General features: G+C 42.7%; 1 protein-coding gene across 1 annotated transcript in view; it reads right to left on the bottom strand.

The window, feature by feature from the left end:
- The window catches only part of LOC120516947 (eukaryotic translation initiation factor 3 subunit H-like), a 214,945-nt gene that overhangs the window by 22,455 nt on the left and 170,256 nt on the right, over positions 1-22,234 (bottom strand). The window contains exons 4-5 of the mRNA XM_039738986.1: positions 15,063-15,162; positions 5,460-5,609 (exon numbers count right to left, since the gene is read on the bottom strand). Of these exons, the coding sequence (XP_039594920.1) occupies positions 5,460-5,609; positions 15,063-15,162 (250 nt within the window). The remainder of the gene's footprint in view (positions 1-5,459; positions 5,610-15,062; positions 15,163-22,234) is intronic.

The following is a 22,234-nucleotide window of genomic DNA, read 5'->3' as shown; positions in this document are numbered from 1 at the left end:
ATGACTACAGGAATCGTCGGGTAGAGGGGACCTTTCATCGGATTGGCTGGCCCAGCGCTGACTCAGCTGTGGAATGGCCAATAGTGGGAGGCAGCTTGATGGCTGAGGTCTCCAGGACTCTAAACAAATCCAAATCATATCATGTGATATCATCTACTGTTGAATTCTGCTCTACACTTGTAATACAGGTAAAATTCAGTTACAACGAATATCTTTACAATGAAATTAACATTACAACAAAGTATTTTTATGGTCCCGACAGCTTCCCCACGACACGAGTCTATAGAAATCTCGTTACAATGAACTACATTCAGCAGATAGTTTCATTACAACCAAGTGCCCAAAAGACCTTGAAATTAGTTAGTTCTGTGGTCGCAGCTCAGTTGTGCACAACGATCCCCAAACACAAACACTGTCAATGTTTTTTCTTTCTTTGAACTTTCCTCGTACAGTGGAACCTCGGGTCACGACCGTAATTTGTTCCAAAACTCTGGTCGTAACCCGATTTGGTCGTGACCCGAAGTAATTCCCCCATAGGATGTTATGTAAATACTATTAATCTGTTCCAGACCGTATGAACTGTATGTAAATATATATTTTTAAAAGATTTTTAAGCACAAAAATAGTCAATTATACCATAAAATGCACAGTGTAATAGTAAACTAAATGTAAAAACATTGAAAAACACAGAAAACCTTGAACACAGAAAAGTAAAATTGCAAGAATTCACGCTACAGCCTTACGAACCGCTCGCTGTAAACACTTTTTTTTTAATGAGCTTTAAGTACAGGGAAAAACATGAACATTTGAAAAATCCGTAATTTATTAAACAACCAAGAAAAGTAACATTGCAACAATGCACGCTACGAACCGATCGCTGTAAACAGAAGTAAAGTGGAGGTTAAAATCCAATAGAAAAAGGTCTTCATTAAATACAACGAGGTTAGAACAATGCTGGAAGCAGTCTCTTTAAAAACAAGCCCGGTGCATTCTTTAACTGCCTTCTTGTCCTTATGCGGCCAGCCCTCACTCTCTCGCTCACTCGCTGCACAGGGAGAGACTGAACACGTGCAGAAATCATCGGCGCATACGAACCGAAAGGGAAACTGGCTTGTTCGTCACCCGAGTGTGTGGTCGTGAACAGATGTAAAAGTATGTCGAAGTGTTTGGTCGTAACCCGATTTGTACGTGGTCCGAGACATTCGTCACCTAAGGTTCCGCTGTATTGTTTTTTTTGCTGTTTTTTGTGGTTTTCAGTGATACCTTTGGCTTATTGCTCATCAACATCTGAAAAACATCCACTGGAATTTAACTCAATATCACCCTCCTATAGAGACGGCAGACACAAAAAAATGATAACAGTTCATATTGGAAAAGAAAAAAACATTACATTTTTGCAGCTCTCGATTGCGACAAAAAGAAAAAAAGACGTTGCCAGTGAATTCGGAAATTTCGCCATCGACACTTGTCAACTTTCTTCAAACACTGAGCAAAAAAAGAAGAAAAATCTCGGGTTGCGAACGTATGCGAACAGCTACATTAGAAGACACCGAAAAAGCCGTTTTGATGTGGCTCAGTGACACACCTTCAAGAAACATTCCTATTAATGTGGCACTCATTCAAGAAAAGGTGAGGTTTCTAAACTTTCTTGGGACCTCCGTCAATGAGACAAGACGGCGAAGAGCGCCCCGAAGTGCGATCTCCGCATCTGTGGAAGACTGTTTATCTGTTGCCGGGACAACAGCAGGCTTGCAGCACTGGGGCGGCTCTTCACCGAAGCAAACAGAAAAGATCTCGATGGGTGATACAAGGAACATTGTAAATGCAGGGCACAGGATTACTTGGCCACGACCCTCCCTGCCCGACTGCTGTGTCTGTGTATAGGCGAGTGGAAGATCTCGCTACAATAAATAACCGTGCTGTTCCCGTTTCAAGCTGAATAAAGCTGGTGTTGTTAATGTACTGAGACTCAGCCTCGTGCTTTGGGGTGCAAAATTAGGGTATTATAGCGTGACCCCGATCTTTTAGGATTCGCTTCTCACTGCAGCGCTTGTGAGCCTGCTGTTGCCCTGCCCCGGGCCCATTGCAGCACTCCTTGTGTGATTTTGGGCTATACAAAAATAAATCGTATTGTATTGTATTGTATTGTATTGTATAACCAGATCAAAGAGGTCGGGACTTCAAGAAGATCATACCTGGTGCAGACCTGCTCTGTCGGGTACCTAGCGGCACAGACCCATAAATAGTTACAGACCTCAAGACAGGCCAGCTCACAGAGCCTGAAGAAGCCCAGAGACCGCGCACACCAGTCACCGTTCATCACATCAGGCTTTTATCCAAAATTATTGCAATCATCTGATTTTAAAGAGCCTCTGCTATTGTTCATTTTAACAACACTTTAATGTCATTCTAGAAATTCATATCAAGCTCACTGAAGTCCCCACACAGCAGGCGTCTTCGCCCCGAGGCCCTGCACACTCATCGATCATTCAAAGAGCCCAGCGGAATCAGAAGCAGGCACAGCGGCACGGAGTTTATTCTTTTATTTTATTTCCGCACTTCAGCGAAACTTGGTTAACAGTTTAAATCCATTCAGCTAATAATTACTCTATAAATGTGGAAATGATGGGACATTTTCAAAGAGATAAATCAACGAGACAGGAAAATAAAAATAAAAAAGAGCGGGCCATTCTGATCCCTTTAAGTGCAGTGACGTGAACACTGGAAAAAGTGCACAACTATTAAAAAATAAAGACTTGAGGGAAGAAAATATATGAAATTCTAAATTATTGGTAAATATATAGTGCATATAGGGATGGTTTTTAAACAGAAAAGAAAAAGTTAAGTAAATCCATGAAACGAGGATTTGGAAAGGATTCAGCCAATAAGACAGGATGTTGTGTATGCAGTTACTTCATATTTTAATGGAATACACAACCTAAACTGCACATGTTCTGATTTTTATGACGTGGAAACAAATGACATATTTTATTTTCCCAAGCAACTGAAAAAGCTCAGAGAAAATAAATATTTTTACAGAAAATATATTTTTAACTAAAATAACAATACACTGGTAGAAAAATAAAACATAATTAATACCAGAGTAAAACACAACTCGACCTTTCATGGCTGCCAAGACGAGGCCTTTGCAGCAAGTCTTCAAACACGGAACTAACAATTTCGCCCGTCACACTTGTTAGTCTCGCCTTCTGCCAGCAGAAAGTCGTGCCAGGTTTTTCTTTTTTGCGTTTTTCTAATTTTATTTTCCTAGCACCCTATCAAAAACTAAAGTGGCTACCTACAGGAGCACAAAAACTACTGAAATAAGGTGGCTAAAAGAAAAAGAAATGGCAACTGATCAAGAGTTTAACTGAGATAATAAGAAGTTTAAATTCACCAAACCGTCAGCTGCGCAGAAAGTGTGGGCCTTGGTATGTCTGCAGTGTTCAACTTCATCCATTCATTAGAAACCAGTGTATAAAAAAAAAAGAAGAGGGGAGAGAAATGGCTGTGATGTGCGTCTTGTGCAAACGCCACACAGAAATTCTCTCAATCAGAAAACATTTAAGACGACGCTGTGCCTGCACATAACCGCTGGAAATGCTAGAAATGTCGCATCTCTTCAAATGTTAACAGGCTCATTAATCTAAACTCGTCTTAAGTAATGTTCACCTGCAGGCACCTTAAATATGTCAAATAAAACACGTTAACAAATGAGAGGGACAGCAGGTCAAGGCAGGAGTCACTTTGAAAGTGCGGCCCAGTGGGATGAGCTTTATAATGCGGACCCTGGGCTAAATGTGGACGGTCTGGGCAAAAAACGAGACCCCACAACAGCAGGACCACCTTATTCTTTAATAAACTGTTAGCTGAATGAATTTACTGATTCCTCTTTACATAATTGTTACAACTGAATATACAGTACATTTTAAGAGAGGTGTATTCACTACAAACATTCATTGTTTGAATGTAATCACAAGGCAGCACAAAAGAAAATATTTTATATGTACTGTGTATGGCTGTCATTTTAAAGGTAAAGATATTGTCATGCATGTACGTCTGAGGGTCACCCCGGGACATGAAGGGGCACTATCACTGCCGGCATTGTGTGTTCACTAAGTCGACAACATTGCATATCTGTATCTATAAAGATCAATAGAATTATCTATCTATATTTATATCTATATATACATAAAAACTACACATCAATCTATTTATCTGTCTAGTATATAGTGCCTTTCATGTTTGTCTATCTATTGATCTATCGAGTATATAGTGCCTTTCATGTCTGTCTGTCTGGTTATCTAGTATATAGTGCCTTTCATGTCTATCTATCTATTGATCTATCTAGTATATAGTGCCTTTCATGTTTGTCTGTTTATCTATCTATCTATCTAGTATATAGTGCCTTTCATGTCTGTCTATCTATGTATGTAGTATATAGCGCCTTTCATGTCTGCCTGTTTATCTATGTAGTATATAGCGCCTTTCATGTCTGCCTGTTTATCTATCTAGTATATAGCACCTTTCATGTTTGTCTATCTATTGATCTATCTAGTATATAGTGCCTTTCATGTCTGTCTATCTGTCTGGCTGGCTGGCTGGCTATCTAGTATATAGTGCCTTTCATGTCTATCTATCTAGTATATAGTGCCTTTCATGTCTATCTATCTAGTATATAGTGCCTTTCATGTCTGTCTGTCTACTTTAACGTATAAAAACACTAGGTCACACTTCTGTATTGTAAGCCTTTAAAAAATGTATTCCTTATTCATTTTACATGATATTGGTTAAATTTGTATCCTTCCTCTGTACAATTCTTAAAATCCTGCTATGTACGGGTCGCTTACCTCCAATAAAACTTTAGCAGTAAAACTTCAACCTGCACCACCAATCAATTTTAAATTTAAAGCCAAATCATATTACATAATATCATCTACTGTTGAATTCTGCTCTCTACATTTGTAACATTTCTACTGCACTATTGTATTGTATTGAGGATGACTTGTATTCTGTTGTGTTTATTTTGTTGTATTGGGGTCTCTATCTGAACTGCCTTTCCTGAGGTTTCTTCCATTTTTTTCTCTACAAGGATTTTTTTGGGAATTTTTCCTTGTCTTCTTCGAGAGTCAAGGCTTGGGGGCTATCAAGAGTCAGGGCCTGTTGAAGCCCATTGTGGCACTCCTTGTATGATTTTGGGCTCTACAAAAAATAAATTGTATTTTATTGTATTGTAATCAGTTTGCACATTCAACTCAGTTACTGATGATTGTTACGTCTGATGGATGGTGTATGGTTGGTTATGCAGCACATTTATTAACATTGTCTGCCATTGCTCTGTTTGCTATTGTGTGCCACTGTACCCTGGCCAGCACCGAGTACCAAATATTTCTCATTTGCACCATTAGGTAGGGTGAAGAAGATAAAATGAATCTCACTTGGCATCCATTGCAGCTTACCTGCTGGAAAGGTTCAGGAGCTCCTGCTTATCTGACACACCAGATTTTTCTTCCAGCTCCCACATCAGAACGTTGATCAGGTGTGAATTCTTAATGATGATGGGCACTTCTTCAAACATATTTTCATAGGCAATGCTCGCCTTCTTTAATCTGAACAAACACAAACATTAACATGTAAAAAGGATCTTTGGAGGTCAGACGACACAACCGTTTGCAACTGCATTTTTACCAGTTCCAGGTTTCTTTCTATTGATAAATTTCAAACACATAAACAAAGAAATCATAAACTAAATATTGTTAAAGTGGCACCTCACATTTCTTGCAAGAATGTCACTGAACTCTACAGATTACATTATGCTTTGTGTAAAATTTTACTGAGGCTAAAAAATATACATATTGTAAAAGAGGACAAGACAAAGATTTAGGGCAACACTGCAGCCTCAAATATTGTAAAAGCAGCAAAATAAATGAAACTTTTCAGCAAAAAAAAAAAAAACCCAAACACATCCCTAAGGATGAGAGTCTCACATTAAACTATCCAAGATGGCGACACTTCAGGTTAAATGCCAGCCAAGCAGGCAGGAACGGGGGGAGTCCAGGTGGATGGCCACCTGAAGTGACGTCAGAGGTGGTTATCTGGTCTGTAGAGGGTGGAAGAAAAGAGATGTTGGAATACAGCGCCACCCTGTGGATTGACAAGGAATTGTCACCAGGGTCTTTAAGCTGTCCCCAAGGCACACGCGTGTGACTATATTTGTATGCAGACACGCACACATTTTCACAACTATCTATATCTTTATCCACCTATATCTATATGCACCGCAGCAGTGGAGGTTTTCTTCTTCGTGATACTCCAGACAGTTGATTTCGGTCGTCCTAAGGTTTTACCGATGTCTCTGATGGTTTTATTCTTGTTTTTCAGCCTCATGATGGCTTCGTTGACTTTCATTGGCACAGCTCTTGTCCTCATGCTGAACAATGGCAGCTACAGACTCCAAAGGGTAAAAGCAAGTCGAAGTATCTTAGGAAACCAGGAAACCCGCCTGAGGAACCCCAAACATCTGGGACACCACTTGTTCATAACAGGCTTGTAAGGTGGCAGTTAAAATGAGGTCAGACCTGCTCAGGTGTACATTTGCAGCCATTATTATTTGAGCAGAGCAGGTCCGCCAATGGAACACGCCGATAGACGCTTCAGAATGATTCATCACTGAGATACTGGTAGTGGAGTGAATTGTTTCCGTTTCAGAGTCAGCCAGGCTGATGTAACTTACCTCCCCCTAAGCAGTAAGGTGGGTGAATTAAACCCGCATTTCAATGTATGGATTACACATTCAGTTTGAATTGCCCTGTGCTCTCATTTCCACCATTGCTCATTCGTATAAATCTCCAATTCTCGTGAAACCCGTCCAGGATTAAGATAGAAGGTTTAAACCGGTTCTCGTCAAGTTCCTGAACTCTCCATGAGATGTAACAGTTGACACACCTTACAAAAGAGCAAATCAAACATCTCTCACTCTATATGGTGTCCAACCAGGTCTGAATCCTTTCCACCTTACTTGTATCCTTTCTCCAGATCCTTCTTTCTTCCATCCTCACACAAGCTTGTAACTTAATTCCTCACTCCGGATCTTCACAGTTTTCATTTTAGGAACGAGCAGCCCCCCCTGTAGGGCATGACGTAGATGTTTAGGGTGGTGGAGATTGCGGCGCCATCAGGTGAATATGGGAATTTTTAAATATATACCACACTAGCCATCCCCCGCGACTCCAGCCCATGTAGTAGTAAAACAGGACAGTGAGGAGGGCCCGCCTGGCTCCCCACTCCTGATGTCACGCTTCCCCCTCCCCTCGGCCCACAACCTCCGTCTCGGATTAGCATGAATATATCACTCCTGGCAAGCAAACTATGACAGCGTGATGAGAGTCACAAAATCAACTGGAATGTTCAAACAAATTCTAGAAAAAAGCCCCATCTAAAACCGTTAAGTCGTTCTCTCGTTGGCTAGCTAAGCGGATGTTAGACATGCCCCACCCCCTTCCGCCCGCTGCATGACTCTAGGACTCACGTGAATTAATCCATCCTCCAAGTTAACTATGACACTTAGTGCGATGAGAGAAGTCGCAAAATCAACTTGAATGTTCAAGCACATTCTAGAAAAAAGCCCGATCTAAATCCGTTAAGTCCTTCTCTTGTTCGCTGGCTAAGCGGATGCAAGATACGCCCAGAGGCTGGTGCGCGAGTGAGGAGGGCAACTCTCTCTCGGACTCGCTACATTTTTCCTGCAAGTGAACTCTGACACTTAGTGCGATGAGAGAAGTCGCAAAATCAACCGGAACGATTCGAGCAAATTCTAGAAAAAAGCCCGATCTAAATCCGTTAAGTCGTTCTCTTATTCGCTGGCTAAGCGGATGTAAGATACGCCCAGAGGCTGGCGCGCGAGTGAGGAGGGCAACTCGGCCCGCTGTGTCTCTCTCGGACTCACGTGAATACATTTTTCCTGCAAGTGAACTCTGACACTTAGTGCAATGAGAGAAGTTGCAAAATCAACCGGAACGATTCAAGCAAATTCTAGAAAAATGCCCGATCTAAATCCGTTAAGTAGTTCTCTCGCTGGCTAGATAAGTGGATGTTAGATATGCCCCGTCCCCCCTCACCCGCTGCGTGAATTAATCCTTCCTGCAAGTGAACTATGACACTTAGTGCGATGAGATAAGTCACAAAATCAACCAGAACGATTCGAGCAAATTCTAGAAAAAAGCCCGCTCTAAATCCGTTAAGTAGTTCTCTCGTTGGCTAGCTAAGCGGATGTTAGATATGTCTCACCCCCCTCCCCTCGGCCCGCTGTGTGTCTCTTGGATTCGTGCAAATAAATCGGTACCGCAAACGAACTACGAAACTTAGTGCGATGAGAGAAGTTGCAAAATCAACTGGAATCTTCAAGCAAATTCTAGAAAAAAGCCCCATCTAAAACCGTTAAGTCGTTCTCTCGTTGGCTAGCTAAGCGGATGTTAGACATGCCCCACCCCCTTCCGCCCGCTGCATGACTCTAGGACTCACGTGAATTAATCCATCCTCCAAGTTAACTATGACACTTAGTGCGATGAGAGAAGTCGCAAAATCAACTTGAATGTTCAAGCACATTCTAGAAAAAAGCCCGATCTAAATCCGTTAAGTCCTTCTCTTGTTCGCTGGCTAAGCGGATGCAAGATACGCCCAGAGGCTGGTGCGCGAGTGAGGAGGGCAACTCTCTCTCGGACTCGCTACATTTTTCCTGCAAGTGAACTCTGACACTTAGTGCGATGAGAGAAGTCGCAAAATCAACCGGAACGATTCGAGCAAATTCTAGAAAAAAGCCCGATCTAAATCCGTTAAGTCGTTCTCTTATTCGCTGGCTAAGCGGATGTAAGATACGCCCAGAGGCTGGCGCGCGAGTGAGGAGGGCAACTCGGCCCGCTGTGTCTCTCTCGGACTCACGTGAATACATTTTTCCTGCAAGTGAACTCTGACACTTAGTGCAATGAGAGAAGTTGCAAAATCAACCGGAACGATTCAAGCAAATTCTAGAAAAATGCCCGATCTAAATCCGTTAAGTAGTTCTCTCGCTGGCTAGATAAGTGGATGTTAGATATGCCCCGTCCCCCCTCACCCGCTGCGTGAATTAATCCTTCCTGCAAGTGAACTATGACACTTAGTGCGATGAGATAAGTCACAAAATCAACCAGAACGATTCGAGCAAATTCTAGAAAAAAGCCCGCTCTAAATCCGTTAAGTAGTTCTCTCGTTGGCTAGCTAAGCGGATGTTAGATTATGTCTCACCCCCCTCCCCTCGGCCCGCTGTGTGTCTCTTGGATTCGTGCAAATAAATCGGTACCGCAAACGAACTACGAAACTTAGTGCGATGAGAGAAGTTGCAAAATCAACTGGAATCTTCAAGCAAATTCTAGAAAAAAGCCCGATCTAAATCCGTTAAGTCGTTCTCTCGTGGAGAGCAGACAGACAGACAGACAGATGGTGGATTTTATAGATATAGAGATTACATTTCTCTGCGTGTCTTACATTCTCAGATGCTATAGACGTAGAGAGGGGGGGTGTGGGGGTTTATGTGGTTTTAGTGCTTTTTTTTTTTTTCTTGTGCTTGCGACCCAGCAATGATCTTACAGCAGGCACGTGTGAACGTTCTTCCATGTCTGCCACAGCTCTGTGATGTCACACTAACCTCATAAAGCATCGATGGGCACTCACATTAAAATGTCTGCCTAAGCCAGCAGGCTACATGGTGATTTTTCAGGAAAATATTTGATGAACAAAGCATATTCGCTGTGAAGGACATTCGCTTTGGAGAATTTCACCAATCGGCGCTAGTGTTGAATCCCTGCCTGGGATTTGTGTGACAGTCTGCATACTGAGTGGTGGCTCTGAGGCTAGAGATCTGCACTGGCAATTGGAAAGGTTGCCGGTTCGAATCCCATAAACCCCAAAAGTGACTCCACTTCGTTGGGCCCTTGAGCAAGGAAGGCCCTTAACCTGCAATTGCTCTCTCCTGGGGACGACGATAATCCGCATCCAGCCCTCCAACCTGCAGGGAAAAGGCTGGGGGTTGGTGGCAGAATTGGCACACCAGGCACCATAAAAACACGTCCCACTGTCCCAGTCCATCTGAACATGTGTGGAGTTGAGGTGTCACCAGCTGAATGGCTGCACTTGGGTCCTGAGTTGGTTTGTCATGTGGTGGCTGCGGTGATGTCCCCTGCATAGCCAAGTCACTTCCACAGCTCGTACTTACTAAAACTGAATGTCCGCTACACAGTGAATTCAATGACCATTTAGGTAGAGATGTGGAGTTTGCACGTCCACTCCGTGTCTCTGTTCCCTCTGGGTGCTGTGGTTTCCCTCCCACAATGATAAACTGGGGGGTGTTATTTGTGCCACCCTAAGGCAAGCGCTGGCTTCCCAAATCCGTGAAAGGGACAAGTGACCCAAAAAAAAAAAAAAATGGATGGCTGAAGGGAGGCATGTAATATACTGCATCGGATCAGGACGCCGGGAGTGCCAAAAGAAACAGAAAACTTGATGCTGACCGTGACTTTTTGGCAACAACTGCTCCATTCTGTGACTGCAGAGAGTACTTGTTAGTTTTTCCCTCAAGAGCACAAATAAACAAATTCCTCCTGGAGTATTCCTCTTGAGCGAGCAACATGATGCTTTCTAAGAGAGAATAAACATCTGAGGCGAGCAATCGCTTCGCAGTCTGCATATCCTTTACAAAGCTAAGCAGGGTCAACATCCTTTTTTAGCGTTATTATAATTTAATTTTACTCTGCAACTTGTTCGCTTTCTGTGTGTCTACCTACCTTAGCCAAGTCGCTTGTGCAGCTTTTCACATATTTATTAAAACGGTATGTCAACAACATCATAAAAGAACGACCTTTACTGGAATAAGTTGTGAACGCCAGCCACATTGTGATGGAAATTTTATTATTACGTGCATCCTCTTTGATGTGCTTGATCGTATTTTCAGCAAATTTACTGCAAACCGTCAAATAGCTGTGCACACATGATGCACGTTACCACATGAGATGCCCCGGCAGATATTAGAAAAATACAAATCAAATAATTCTCAGTGTCACCATGCGACCTCTGTGACATTTCTGCGGACAGATTTCTGCTCCCCTATACCAAAGTTTATCTCGACAATTCTCCTGGTGAGGACTGTGGATGGCCGCGGGCCAAGCAGGTCAGCTCAGACTTCCAAGTCCCCAAGCTACAGATTCCAGGTGGTCCCAAGCCATTCAGAAGATCTAATCCCCCCAGTGTGTCCTGGGTATGCTGAGAATAATTCGTAGATTTGCTTATTTTGGGGAAAGGGGGGAAAAAAAAAAACTGCTCACTTGAGTTTGGGGGTCTATCACCAGGATTTAAACCTGAACAGTAAACTCACGTAGTCATGAGGTATGTATGTATGTCCGTATGATAATGTGTGCTCCTTATTAGTCTAATATTGTGCAATAATGACTAGACTGCTTACAGCTTTCACATGGAAGTGTTTTACAGTTCTGAATGGTACGGCTGGATAAGAAGAAGGGGTACTGGAATTTAAACGTAACAAACAGTCATTTGGCATTGATTGGCATCGTATTTAAATATTTATCTCCAGGTGTTAAAACGAGAGTAAATCAAAAGTAAAAGCAATTAGAAAATTACGCGGTAACCACAGCAGATAAACGCTGATGCGATATAATGCATTTGCAGTGGCTTATGGGTAATTAGAGCATGCACAGCACAGAGCTCTGACGTTAGTCTAGTTAAAGCCAAGGTCAAATGAACAAGGATTCTCCACTGCTGGATTGCACCCTGTAGTGAAATCTCTTATGGTAGAGGAAGTGAAACCTGCTCCAATTCACCAAAGGATGTTGGCTCAGTACAGAACTGAAAACAAGTCGAGGGCTAAAGAAGGAAGAACAAGTATAGCCAACAAAGCCCGATCTGGTCGACCCTCAACATAAGGGCACACAAGCCCACGTCAACATGGTGAACGCATTCATCAGAGAAGGCCGATGGGTTAAGTTGTCTGCTGTTGCTGCACATTTGGTTATCAGGTATGGATCTTCACACGCCATAGTGCATGAAGGCACGGGGTACCGCTAAATTTGTGCAAGATGGACACCTAAACAGCACACTGATCTGCACAAGCAAACATCTTTCTGCAGAGAAGTTGTCTTTGATACGTCCACATCTGCCCCCAAAGGCTCTTTTTGGTCTGTCAGACAGGTGTTGGGGGCTTTTTCTTGACCATAGTGAGGATTCTTCCATCATCAGTAGTGGGGGTCTTCCTTGGCCCAACCAGCCACTTTGCGTTCACCAGTGTGTTCTTTCTTATTCATGAAATTCCAGGCAGTTCCTTTCGGTCATCCTAAGGTTTTAACGATGTCTCCAATGATTTGATTCTTGTTTTTTGACCCTACACCTACAGACTACAAAGGGTAGAAGCAAGCCCAGGTATCTTATGAAGCAATGAAACCCACCTGAGGAATCAGAAACACCTGTGACGTCAATTATCCATAAAATTATGGTGCCGTGAAATGGGTGGGGGGCATGTAGGAAAATGTGTTGTGTGACCGAAACATCTGCAAGTCCCCTTAAAGGGAAGTCTGCAATGCGCACTTTAATCACAATGTTTGAATAGTTTGATTTATAACTTTAAACTGTGGAGCAGAGGGGGAAATCTAATGTGTCATTGTCTCAAACATTATGGAGGATTGATAAGATCCGAGTGCCAACCCTAGGCTACGCCAATTGTAAGAAAAAAAGACAAGATTCATTTCTCTTGTTGGTCGTTCTCTCCCTGACAGATCGGTATCAAGTTTTACTTTGGATCTCCTCGATTCTCTGAGCATTTTTTCTGTCTCCCTGTTGGAGAGTCGTGAACCTGTTGTGAACCTTTTGGAGCGTCAGGTATGTAAGTGTGGATGGACTCCACTTGAGTCAGTGCAGTGCCGTAGAGGAGAGCAAAGAGCAAAGGCACACACTGACGTTATCAGGTGGGATGGACTCACCTCTGATCTCTAGATTGGTCTTAATAAGACATCAAAAGGTGTCACAAGACCTAAATCTGTCATTTTAAGACAGTGATGTGTCATCATTCTGTCAATGTCAGATGGAGCTACCCTGATCTTGTACTATGGTGGCACATATTAAAGGCAAAGTTCATATAATTCTGTCCAGTTTCCCCATTGACTAGCATTATATAGTCTGACTAGATCAGCTCAGAAGAAAGGGCCAATAGTATACAGTGCTGTGAAAAAGTATTTACTCCTTCCTGATTTCTTATTCTTTTGCATGTCTGTCACACTTGAATGTTTTAGATCATCAAACAATTTAAAATATTAGACAAAGATAACCCAAAATGCAGTTTTTAAGTGACCATTTTATTTATTAAGGAAAAGAAAAAAAAAATATCCAAACCTACATGTCCCTATGTGAAAAAGTAATTGCCCCCTTGTAATTGTAGTTAATCGTATTTTTTGGAAGGCGGAGTTCAGTGTCACTAGCCACTGCCAGACCTGTTGAATCAAGAGATTAATTAAACAGAACCGGGCAGACACAGTGAAGTAGGCCAAAAGATCCCGAAAAGGAAGACATCATGCCACAATCTAAAGAAATTCAGGAAAAGATGAGAAATGAAGTAATTGACATCTATCAGTCTGGAAAAGGTTACAAAGCCATTTCTAAAGCTTTGGGACTCCAGCGAATCACGGTGAGAGCCATTATCTACAAATGGAGAAAAAATGGAGCAGCAGTGAACCTTCCCAGGAGCAGCCGGCCTACAAAAATGACCCCAAGAGTGCAGCGGCAACTCATCCAAGAGGTCACAAAAGACCCCAGAACACCCTCTAAAGAACTGCAGGCCTCACTTGCCTCAGTTAAGGTCAGTGTTCATGACTCAACTATAAGAAAGAGACTGGGCAAAAACGGCATGCATGGCAGAGTTCTAAGGTGAAAACCACAGCTGACTAAAAAGAACATAAAAGGCCTGTCTCACTATTGCCAAAAAACATCTTGATGATTCCCAAGACTTTTGGGAAAATATTCTGTGGACTGAAGAATCAAAAGTTGAACTTTTTGGAAGGTGTGCGTCCCGGTACATCTGGCGTAAAAGTCACACAGCATTTCCGAAAAAGTACGGCACACCAACAGTCAAACATGGTGGTTGTAGTGTCATAATCTGGGTCTGCTTCAGGACCTGGATGACTTGCTGTGATTTATGGAACCACAAATTCTGCTCTACCAAAAAATCCTGACAGAGAATGTCCAGCCATCAGTCCGTGACCTCAAGCTGAAGCTCGCTTGGGTCCTGCAGCAGGACACCAATCCAAAACACACCAGCAAGTCCACCTCTGAATGGCTTAAAAAACAAAACAAAATGAAGGTTTTGGATTGGCCGAGTCAAAATCCGGACTTGAATCCAATTGAGATGCTGTGGCATGACCTTATAAAAGAGGTTCATGCCTGGAAACCCCCTAATGGGGCTGAATTGAAACAATTCTGCAAAGAAGAGTGGGCCGAAATTCCTCCACAGTGATGTGAAAGACTCATTGGCAGTTCTCACAAACGCTTGAATGGAGTTGTTGCTGCTAAGGGTGGCACAACCAGTTGTTATGTTTAGGGGGCAATTCCTTTTTCACATAGGGCCATGTAGGTTTAGACAGCTTGTTTTTATCCTTAATAAATAAAATTATCACTTGCTTTTACTTGGGTTATCTTTGTCTAATATTTAAATTTGTTTGATGATCTGAAACATTTAAGTGTGACAAACATCAGCAAGGGGGCAAATACTTTTTCACGGCACTGTGGTAACATTATCAAACCTGCATAACCCAGTGTATTTCTAGTCAGGGGACCCCCATTCCACGCCCACTCATGCACACACCTACACAGGGTCCGATTTGAATCAGCAAGTAAATGAACTCACACACACACACACACGTTTGGAAAAATGATGGCATCTGACAGGCCTTAAGCAAAATAAATTACACACATGCTAACAATGGAGATTCATTTTTAAGTGTTAACTGCTTTGATTTGCTTTCACCGATGCTTACCCTTCGGGAGTAAAATCCTTTTCTTTGCAGATTTCCATTAACTTTGGTGTAAGTCTGTAAGCCTTCAGCGACAAAGAGCCTTGAGCAGTCTTAATGGGATCTGTGCCAAAGAAAATATAAATTACTATTATTTTTTAATTAAAACTTAAAAAACATATTACAGAGAAGTAAACACCACATTTTATTAATATACACAAGTTTACAGTCTTTAATGCTTCTTGTTGCCAAAAGTGACTACTGTATATAAACATGAATTTCATGTAAAGCGTTATTTAGATAAATGGAGCACTCATCAGAATCAAAATGCACAGTGTCATCAGTCTATGACGACGAGTCAAGAGGAAATGCTGAGGTGCCAACTGGGCCACCCTGTTTACACAGATAATGAAGAAACTGGAAATAACAGGCGCTCGATGGCACAATAAAGTGACATAAGCAAAAATTAGCCCTTGGCTGAAGTTGTAAAGGCTCTGAAAAGCGGTCGGGCTTCAGGGTTCGGAGCTCTGTAACGCGGGTGGCACACCACCTGAATGAGACGCCATCTTGCAGGAGTGCCTTATAGCTCCTAGACCAGAAGGGCCGGGGGGTTCTGCAGGTGAAACGACGTGTTGCTCTATTAAAAGTGAAAAGAACAGGTGACAGGCCTATTCTTTGTGGTGCTCCAGTGTTACTCACACAGTCCTCAAGTCTGCCCGACCAGTAGTCCATCATCAAGGATACCACAGGCTCGGCTCATCCACCTGCATATTTCTGAGATAACCCCTTAACGGAGATGGCTGAATTGTATTGAAGCCACCAGAGAAACCAAAAGATACAATCCTCACCGTGCAGCCAGCTTTGTGCAGGTGACAGAAATGCTTGTGGAGCAGACCGATCATTGCATCTTCCACTCCAATCTTTGACTAAGAGACAAACTGCAGTGGGTCCAGGTGGTCTACCACGAGAGGGCAAAAATTTCTCAGGACCAGCCAACTCAAAGGTCTTCATGATGAGAGAAGCAAGTGCCACTGGTCTATAGTCATTAGGTGAAGAGGCATCTGCCTTCTTTGGAACAGGAGCCATGCAGGGTGTTCTCCACAGCAGCGCCACATCCTGGAGCCTGAAGGACAGACTGAAGGTGTGACAGAGGACGCCACAAAGAACTCGAGGACTGAGACAGACTGGATGGATGGACAGAACTTTTATTTGTCCTAAGGAGTAAAGGTGGCATAATCCATTGTATAATTTTAACGAAGTTTTATACGTAATAATAATAATAATTCTTTGCATTTATATAACACTTTTCTCACTACTCAAAGCGCTCAGCCATTGCAGGTTAAGGACCTTGCTCAAGAGCCCAACAGAGCAGAGTCCCTTTTGGCATTTACAGAATTCAAACCGGCAATCTTCCAATTGCCAGTGCAGATCCCTAGCCTCAGAGCCACCACTCCGCCTACGTGAAAAAGTGGACCCATCCCGACATTTACCACTGCCTCGAATAAGAATCAGCTAAAATGATCAGAATGTCGTTAGAGGATCTTGTCTGAACACTCTTACTGTTTGTTTGGTCTAAAGTGTGTATTATCACCATGCTAAGATTGAAAGATCTCTCTGGGGCCTTCAGAAAGAACATTTTACATGCTTGTAAGTCTGGGAAGGGATGGAAGACCCGTCTCCACCCTACTCATCATCGGTCAAGAGCACAGTCATTGGTTAATTCTCCACTTAACATGATGGCACCTCTTCAGTAGCGACGTGTGAACCCTCCTGAACTTGCTTCGCCTCATGTTCTTCCAAAATGTAGAAATTTTCGGGGAATTTTTTTTGATTTCACCGAAATCAAGGAAATGTTTGCCGAGAGGTGAAACTGAACTAGTGTTTGAGTTGATTGCAAGTCCTTAAGGTCTAGAGAAGGGTTTGCCTATTATGCCATAATGATTACAGTGGCCAGAAATGTGACCTGAGTCGACAGGCAGCCATTCTAACCACTGCACCATCACACCAATACTCCGGCTCCTTTATCTCTCTCTGCGTCTCCTAAGCTCCAAGCACTACGACTAACACACACCCATAGAGCCTGTGATGCAAGGGATCAGTGTTATATACTTGAAGGGCTGTCACTACACGGCCGGGTGCTACACCAGCGGTGACAACATAATGTACAAGAAATCAATGCAGAATAATGAAGCATTTTCATAATACCGTTTTTACTCACGTACCACGCACCCTTGTGTAAGACACGCTCCCTAATTTTTACAAACAAAATCGCAAAAATCGTTTTGCCCTGTGTATGACGCACAATGTGATTGTATAGGAAGCGTTTAGGGCACGTTTTCTGCGAAATACCGTTTTGTTTTTGTTGCATGACGAAAGTTTTTTTTTTTTCTTCCATCGCCAATCTCGAACACATGACTCTGAAATACCGTACTTGCGACCTGCTGCCCAATTTCCTATCTTCTCTGCTTCCAAGATCACTTTTAGTTTCTCTCCCACCGTGATGGAGCGTAAACGCTTGGTACTATCCATGCTGAATGACGACGCCAAACTGATTCAAAAACAAGAGCGAGAGAGACAGAGCGCGAGCAAGCGAGCCCAAGCAGCAGAAGTAAAAATTAGAGAATTAAATTTCCTTGTGTATGACCCGCACCTGATTTTCTAATGCTAATTTTCGGGAAAGAATGTACACGTGGTACACACGTAAATATGGTATTCTCATTATGGACATCTAATGTACCATTCAAATGCAAGTTTCATTTTTGTTTTCAATGCATGCAAGGTGCAAATTCAGGTAGAGCACTGATTGGATGGTGACGCCATAAGCGCCGTAAATCATTCCGACACACGCAAAGCAGATCAAGCAGCGCTGTAAAGTGTGAGGTGGGGTACGCACACGGGAAAGTTTTGTGTTTTGGTGACACGAATCGAATAGTGACCTCCTCATCCAATGTTGGCTGCAATAGCTTTGTGATGTCACACTGGCCTTGCAAAGCATCATGGGCATGAGGGAAAAATGTCTGTCTGGCAGATTTTGAGGGGAAAAATACAACAAGCAAAGTCACAGACGAACCCACTGCAACAAAATGCTATGTCGCATTTCACTGATCGACGCTACTCTGGCGTACGCAGAGCCACAGAGAGTTGGCTTTACTTTAACTTTGTGCATTGATGCATAGATTATGTGGAGGAAATGGAACTTTATTTTACAAAAAAATCCTCATTCGCTTCTCAACAAAAGCTTTTTCCTATGAATTAGATGTTTACAAAAAACACAAGTTCAAAAATGATTATTTGAGCATTTTAAAGCAGATGTTTGTCCAGAATATTTACGATTTGTAATAAGAAAACCAGGCTGGTGCCTTAATTTTTTAAAACTTTTTCTGATTATTTACCACTATGAACATAAACTGTTATTCCCTTTCAGGGACCAAATTAATTGAAGTAATTTTCTTCCAGGTGCCTTTTAATTTAAACAAAATTGATTTAATGATTAGTCATGATAAAAGGTTATAAAAAGTACATCTCTGGTCTTGGTTATACTAAAGTGATCAATTCTAAATCTCCAGGCTCTGCTTGCACTGTGTGTTAGAATACTAAACTTCCACGAGGCTGAAATTTCTACCCAAGCCACAGACTGAGCCAAAAAAACGTTAATCCCTCTCCCAAAAGGAGCTTAAATGAAGTCTCTTAAACATAAACTGTTAAAAATGCCACAGCAGCAATTGTTCGCTTCTATACAAAGACATAAGAAAGTTGCCATGCTAACTTATGAAATTAAAACACTGGCATGAACCCCCCAGAAAGTGAATTTACACCCGGCAGACGCTGAGCTGCTGAAGACGCACAGGATCCCACTTTTCTTCTTCTTGTGCAAAGCAAAATCATGAAGTGTTTCCTTGGTACGTTGGTTACACCAAAATGTGCAGTGATTTCATCTTTTATTTCAGACTAGTCATCCTCCGTGGCTTTGGATTAGCGTGAATGTATCACTCCTGCAAGTGACCTCTGATTCTTAGCGCGGTGAGAGAAGTCGCAAAATCAACTGGAATGTTCAAGTAAATTATAGATTAAAAAAAAAAAGATCTAAATCCGTGAAGTAGTTCTCTCGTTCGCTAGCTAAGCAGAGTTAAGGTTACGCCCCGAGGCAGACGTGTAAGTGAGGAGGGCCCTGCAGCCCGATGAGTCTCTCTCGGATTTGCGCTAATAAAATCGGCACCACAAGTAAACTCTGATACTTAGAGCGATGAGAGAAGGCGGACAGACATACAAACGGGTCTAAATGAAGTGAAAAAAAAAGTGGTGCAACGGAAATGTGTGCAAGGACCCTTAAATGAAAATCTGCAATGTGCACTTTAATGACATCTGAATTGTTTGATTTGAAATTTCAAACTGTGGGACAGAGGGGGAAGTTCAAGGGGAAAAAAAATGTCTTTGTCCCAAAACATATGGGGAGGGTAATTCCAACCTTCTTGTCAAGATAGACAGACAGACAGATCTTTATTTGTCCCCAGGGGGATATCTGTTTTTTAACAGAAGCTCTATAAATAGATAATTACATAAACAAATAAATAAGTAAATATATACACACACACACACACCCCACAATGACTATGGACTTCTTCTTTCGGCTGCTTCCATTAGGGGTCGCCACAGCGGATCATCTTCTTCCATCTCTTTCTGTCCTCGTCATCTTGTTCTGTTACTCCCATCACCTGAATGTCCTCTCTCACCACATCCATAAACCTCCTCTTAGGCCTTCCTCTCCTCCTCTTATCTCACAGCTCTATCCTTAGCACCCTTCTCTCATTATACTCAGCATCTCTCCTCTGCACATGTCCAAACCAACACAATCTCACCTCTCTGACTTTGTCTCCCAACCGTCCCACCTGAGCTGACCCTCTAATGTCCTCATTTCTAATCCTGTCCATCCTCGTCACACCCAATGCAAATCATTAACATCTTTAACTCTGCCACCTCCAGCTCTGTCTCCTGTGCCACCGTCTCCAGCTCATATACCATAGCTGGTCTCACTACCGTCCTGCAGACCTTCCCTGTCACTCTTGCTGATACCCGTCTGTCACAAATCACTCCTGACACTCTTCTCCACCCTGCCTGCACTCTTTTTTACTTCTCTTCCACAATCTCCATTACTCTGTACTGTTGATCCCAAGTATTTAAACTCCTCCACCTTCACCAACTCTACTCCCCTCATCCTCACCACTCCACTGACCTCCCTCTCATTTACACACATGTATTCTGTCATGGTGGTCCTACTGACCCTCATTCCTCTCCTCTCATATCTCCGCCTCTCCAGGGTCTCCTCAACCTGCTCCCTACTATCGCTACAGATCACAATGTCATCAGCAAACATCACAGTCCATGGGGACTCCTGTCTAATCTCGTCTGTCAGCCTGTCCATCATCATTACAAATAAGAAGGCTCAGAGCCAATCCCTGATGTAATCCCACCTTCATTGCTCCTACCGCAGACCTCACCACTGTCACACTTCCCTCGTTCATATCCTGTACAACTCTTACGTACTTCTCTGCCACTCCCGACTTCCTCATACAATACCACAGCTCTTCTCGAGGACCCCTATCATATGCTTTCTCCAGATCCACAAAGACGCAATGCAACTCCTTCTGGCCTTCTCTATACTTCTCCATCAAACAATGACTTTAGACTAAGAAAATTAAAACAAACAAAATGTTCTGACTTGGCAGTGCAGCATTGTTCACAATGGTACTCACTTTGGTTTTCTTTCTCTACTTCACTATGACCTCCAGGGGGGTCCAGAGTGCTTCCCATGACTGAGCCTGTTGATTTAGCGGGCCTCTCTTGAAGTGATGTTACCAGCCCAGCACACAACATTGGACTTCATAGAGTTGTAGAAGATGTGAAGGATGTCACTTCCCCACATTACAGGAGCCTGCTCTGGCCCTTCTTAAATAGTTCCTCTGTGTTCCGAGACCAAACTAACTAACTAACATTGACGTGGACCTCCAAGTACTTATAGGAGTCGACCACCTCATTATGCACTCTCTGATGTGGTAAAAGTCAACCACCAGTTCTTTGGTTCTGCTGATGTTGAGTTGCATACAGTTCTCAAAGTTCTCCCCGTGACTCGTCTCCTCTGTGTCATTCCCCTTCCTTATCAGTAGACCCCATCAGTGCGGAATCACCTGAGAATGTCTGCAAGTGACCTGGACCTGTTGTTCTATTTATTGTTAGAGCGAAGAGAAAAGCCGACAGGCCCGTTCCTCGGGGTGCTCCAGTGTTGGGCACATCTGTACCAGAAACACATTCCCAGCACCATAGAGTAGTAGAAACGATAATCAGAGCCTTCATTAGCAGGCAGTGATGCAGACCTTCCCAGGCATTTTAAGAGGCCGTGTCGAGGCTACGTTGCTCACATGTGCTTTCAGATGCAGAATGCTAAATTTTATTTTGTCAAGTATTGATGATGGAAATGTGACGAGTATGTTTTACATTAAAGTCTACGTGACCATCATCATCAAGTCCTTCCATGAGAACCCTAAATACAAAGAGGACTGTTTCACTTATGTTAGGTAGATTGCCCAGAGGGGATTGGGCGGTCTCATGGTCTGGAATCCCTACAGATTTTATTTATTTTTTCTCCAGCCGTCTGGAGTTGTTTTTTCTGTCCACCCTGGCCATCGGACCTTACTTATTCTATGTTAATTAATGTCGACTTATTTTTATTTTTTACTGTGTCTTCTATTTTTCTATTCTCCATTTTGTAAAGCACTTTGAGCTACATTTTTTTTGTATGAATATGTGCTAGATAAATAAATGTTGTTGTTGTTGTTGTAAAATACTGTAAATAATATACCACGTGTACCGAGAGAGTTTTGACCTCGTCATCGAGAGGTTTACTTACCTTGGCAATGACATTCACGTCTCTGGTGACTCTCCCTATGAAGTCAGTAAACGGGTTGGGAGAGCATGGGGGGTCATGAGGTCATAAAGGGGTGTATGGCGCTCCCGATATCTCTGCAAAAGGATGAAGGTCCAAGTCTTAATAGAGTCCTGGTGCTTCCTGTCTTGCTATATGGTTGCGAGAATTGGACGCTATCCAGTGACCTGAGATGAAGATTGGATTCCTTTGGTTCTGTGTCTCACCGGAAAATCCTTGGCTACCTACCGTTGGTTTGACTTTGTGTTGCTCATGGAGT

The sequence above is a fragment of the Polypterus senegalus genome, chromosome 16 (assembly GCF_016835505.1).
Source record: "Polypterus senegalus isolate Bchr_013 chromosome 16, ASM1683550v1, whole genome shotgun sequence".
In the NCBI taxonomy this organism is placed as follows: Eukaryota; Metazoa; Chordata; class Cladistia; order Polypteriformes; family Polypteridae; genus Polypterus; species Polypterus senegalus.
This window is presented reverse-complemented; position numbering and strand designations above follow the sequence as displayed.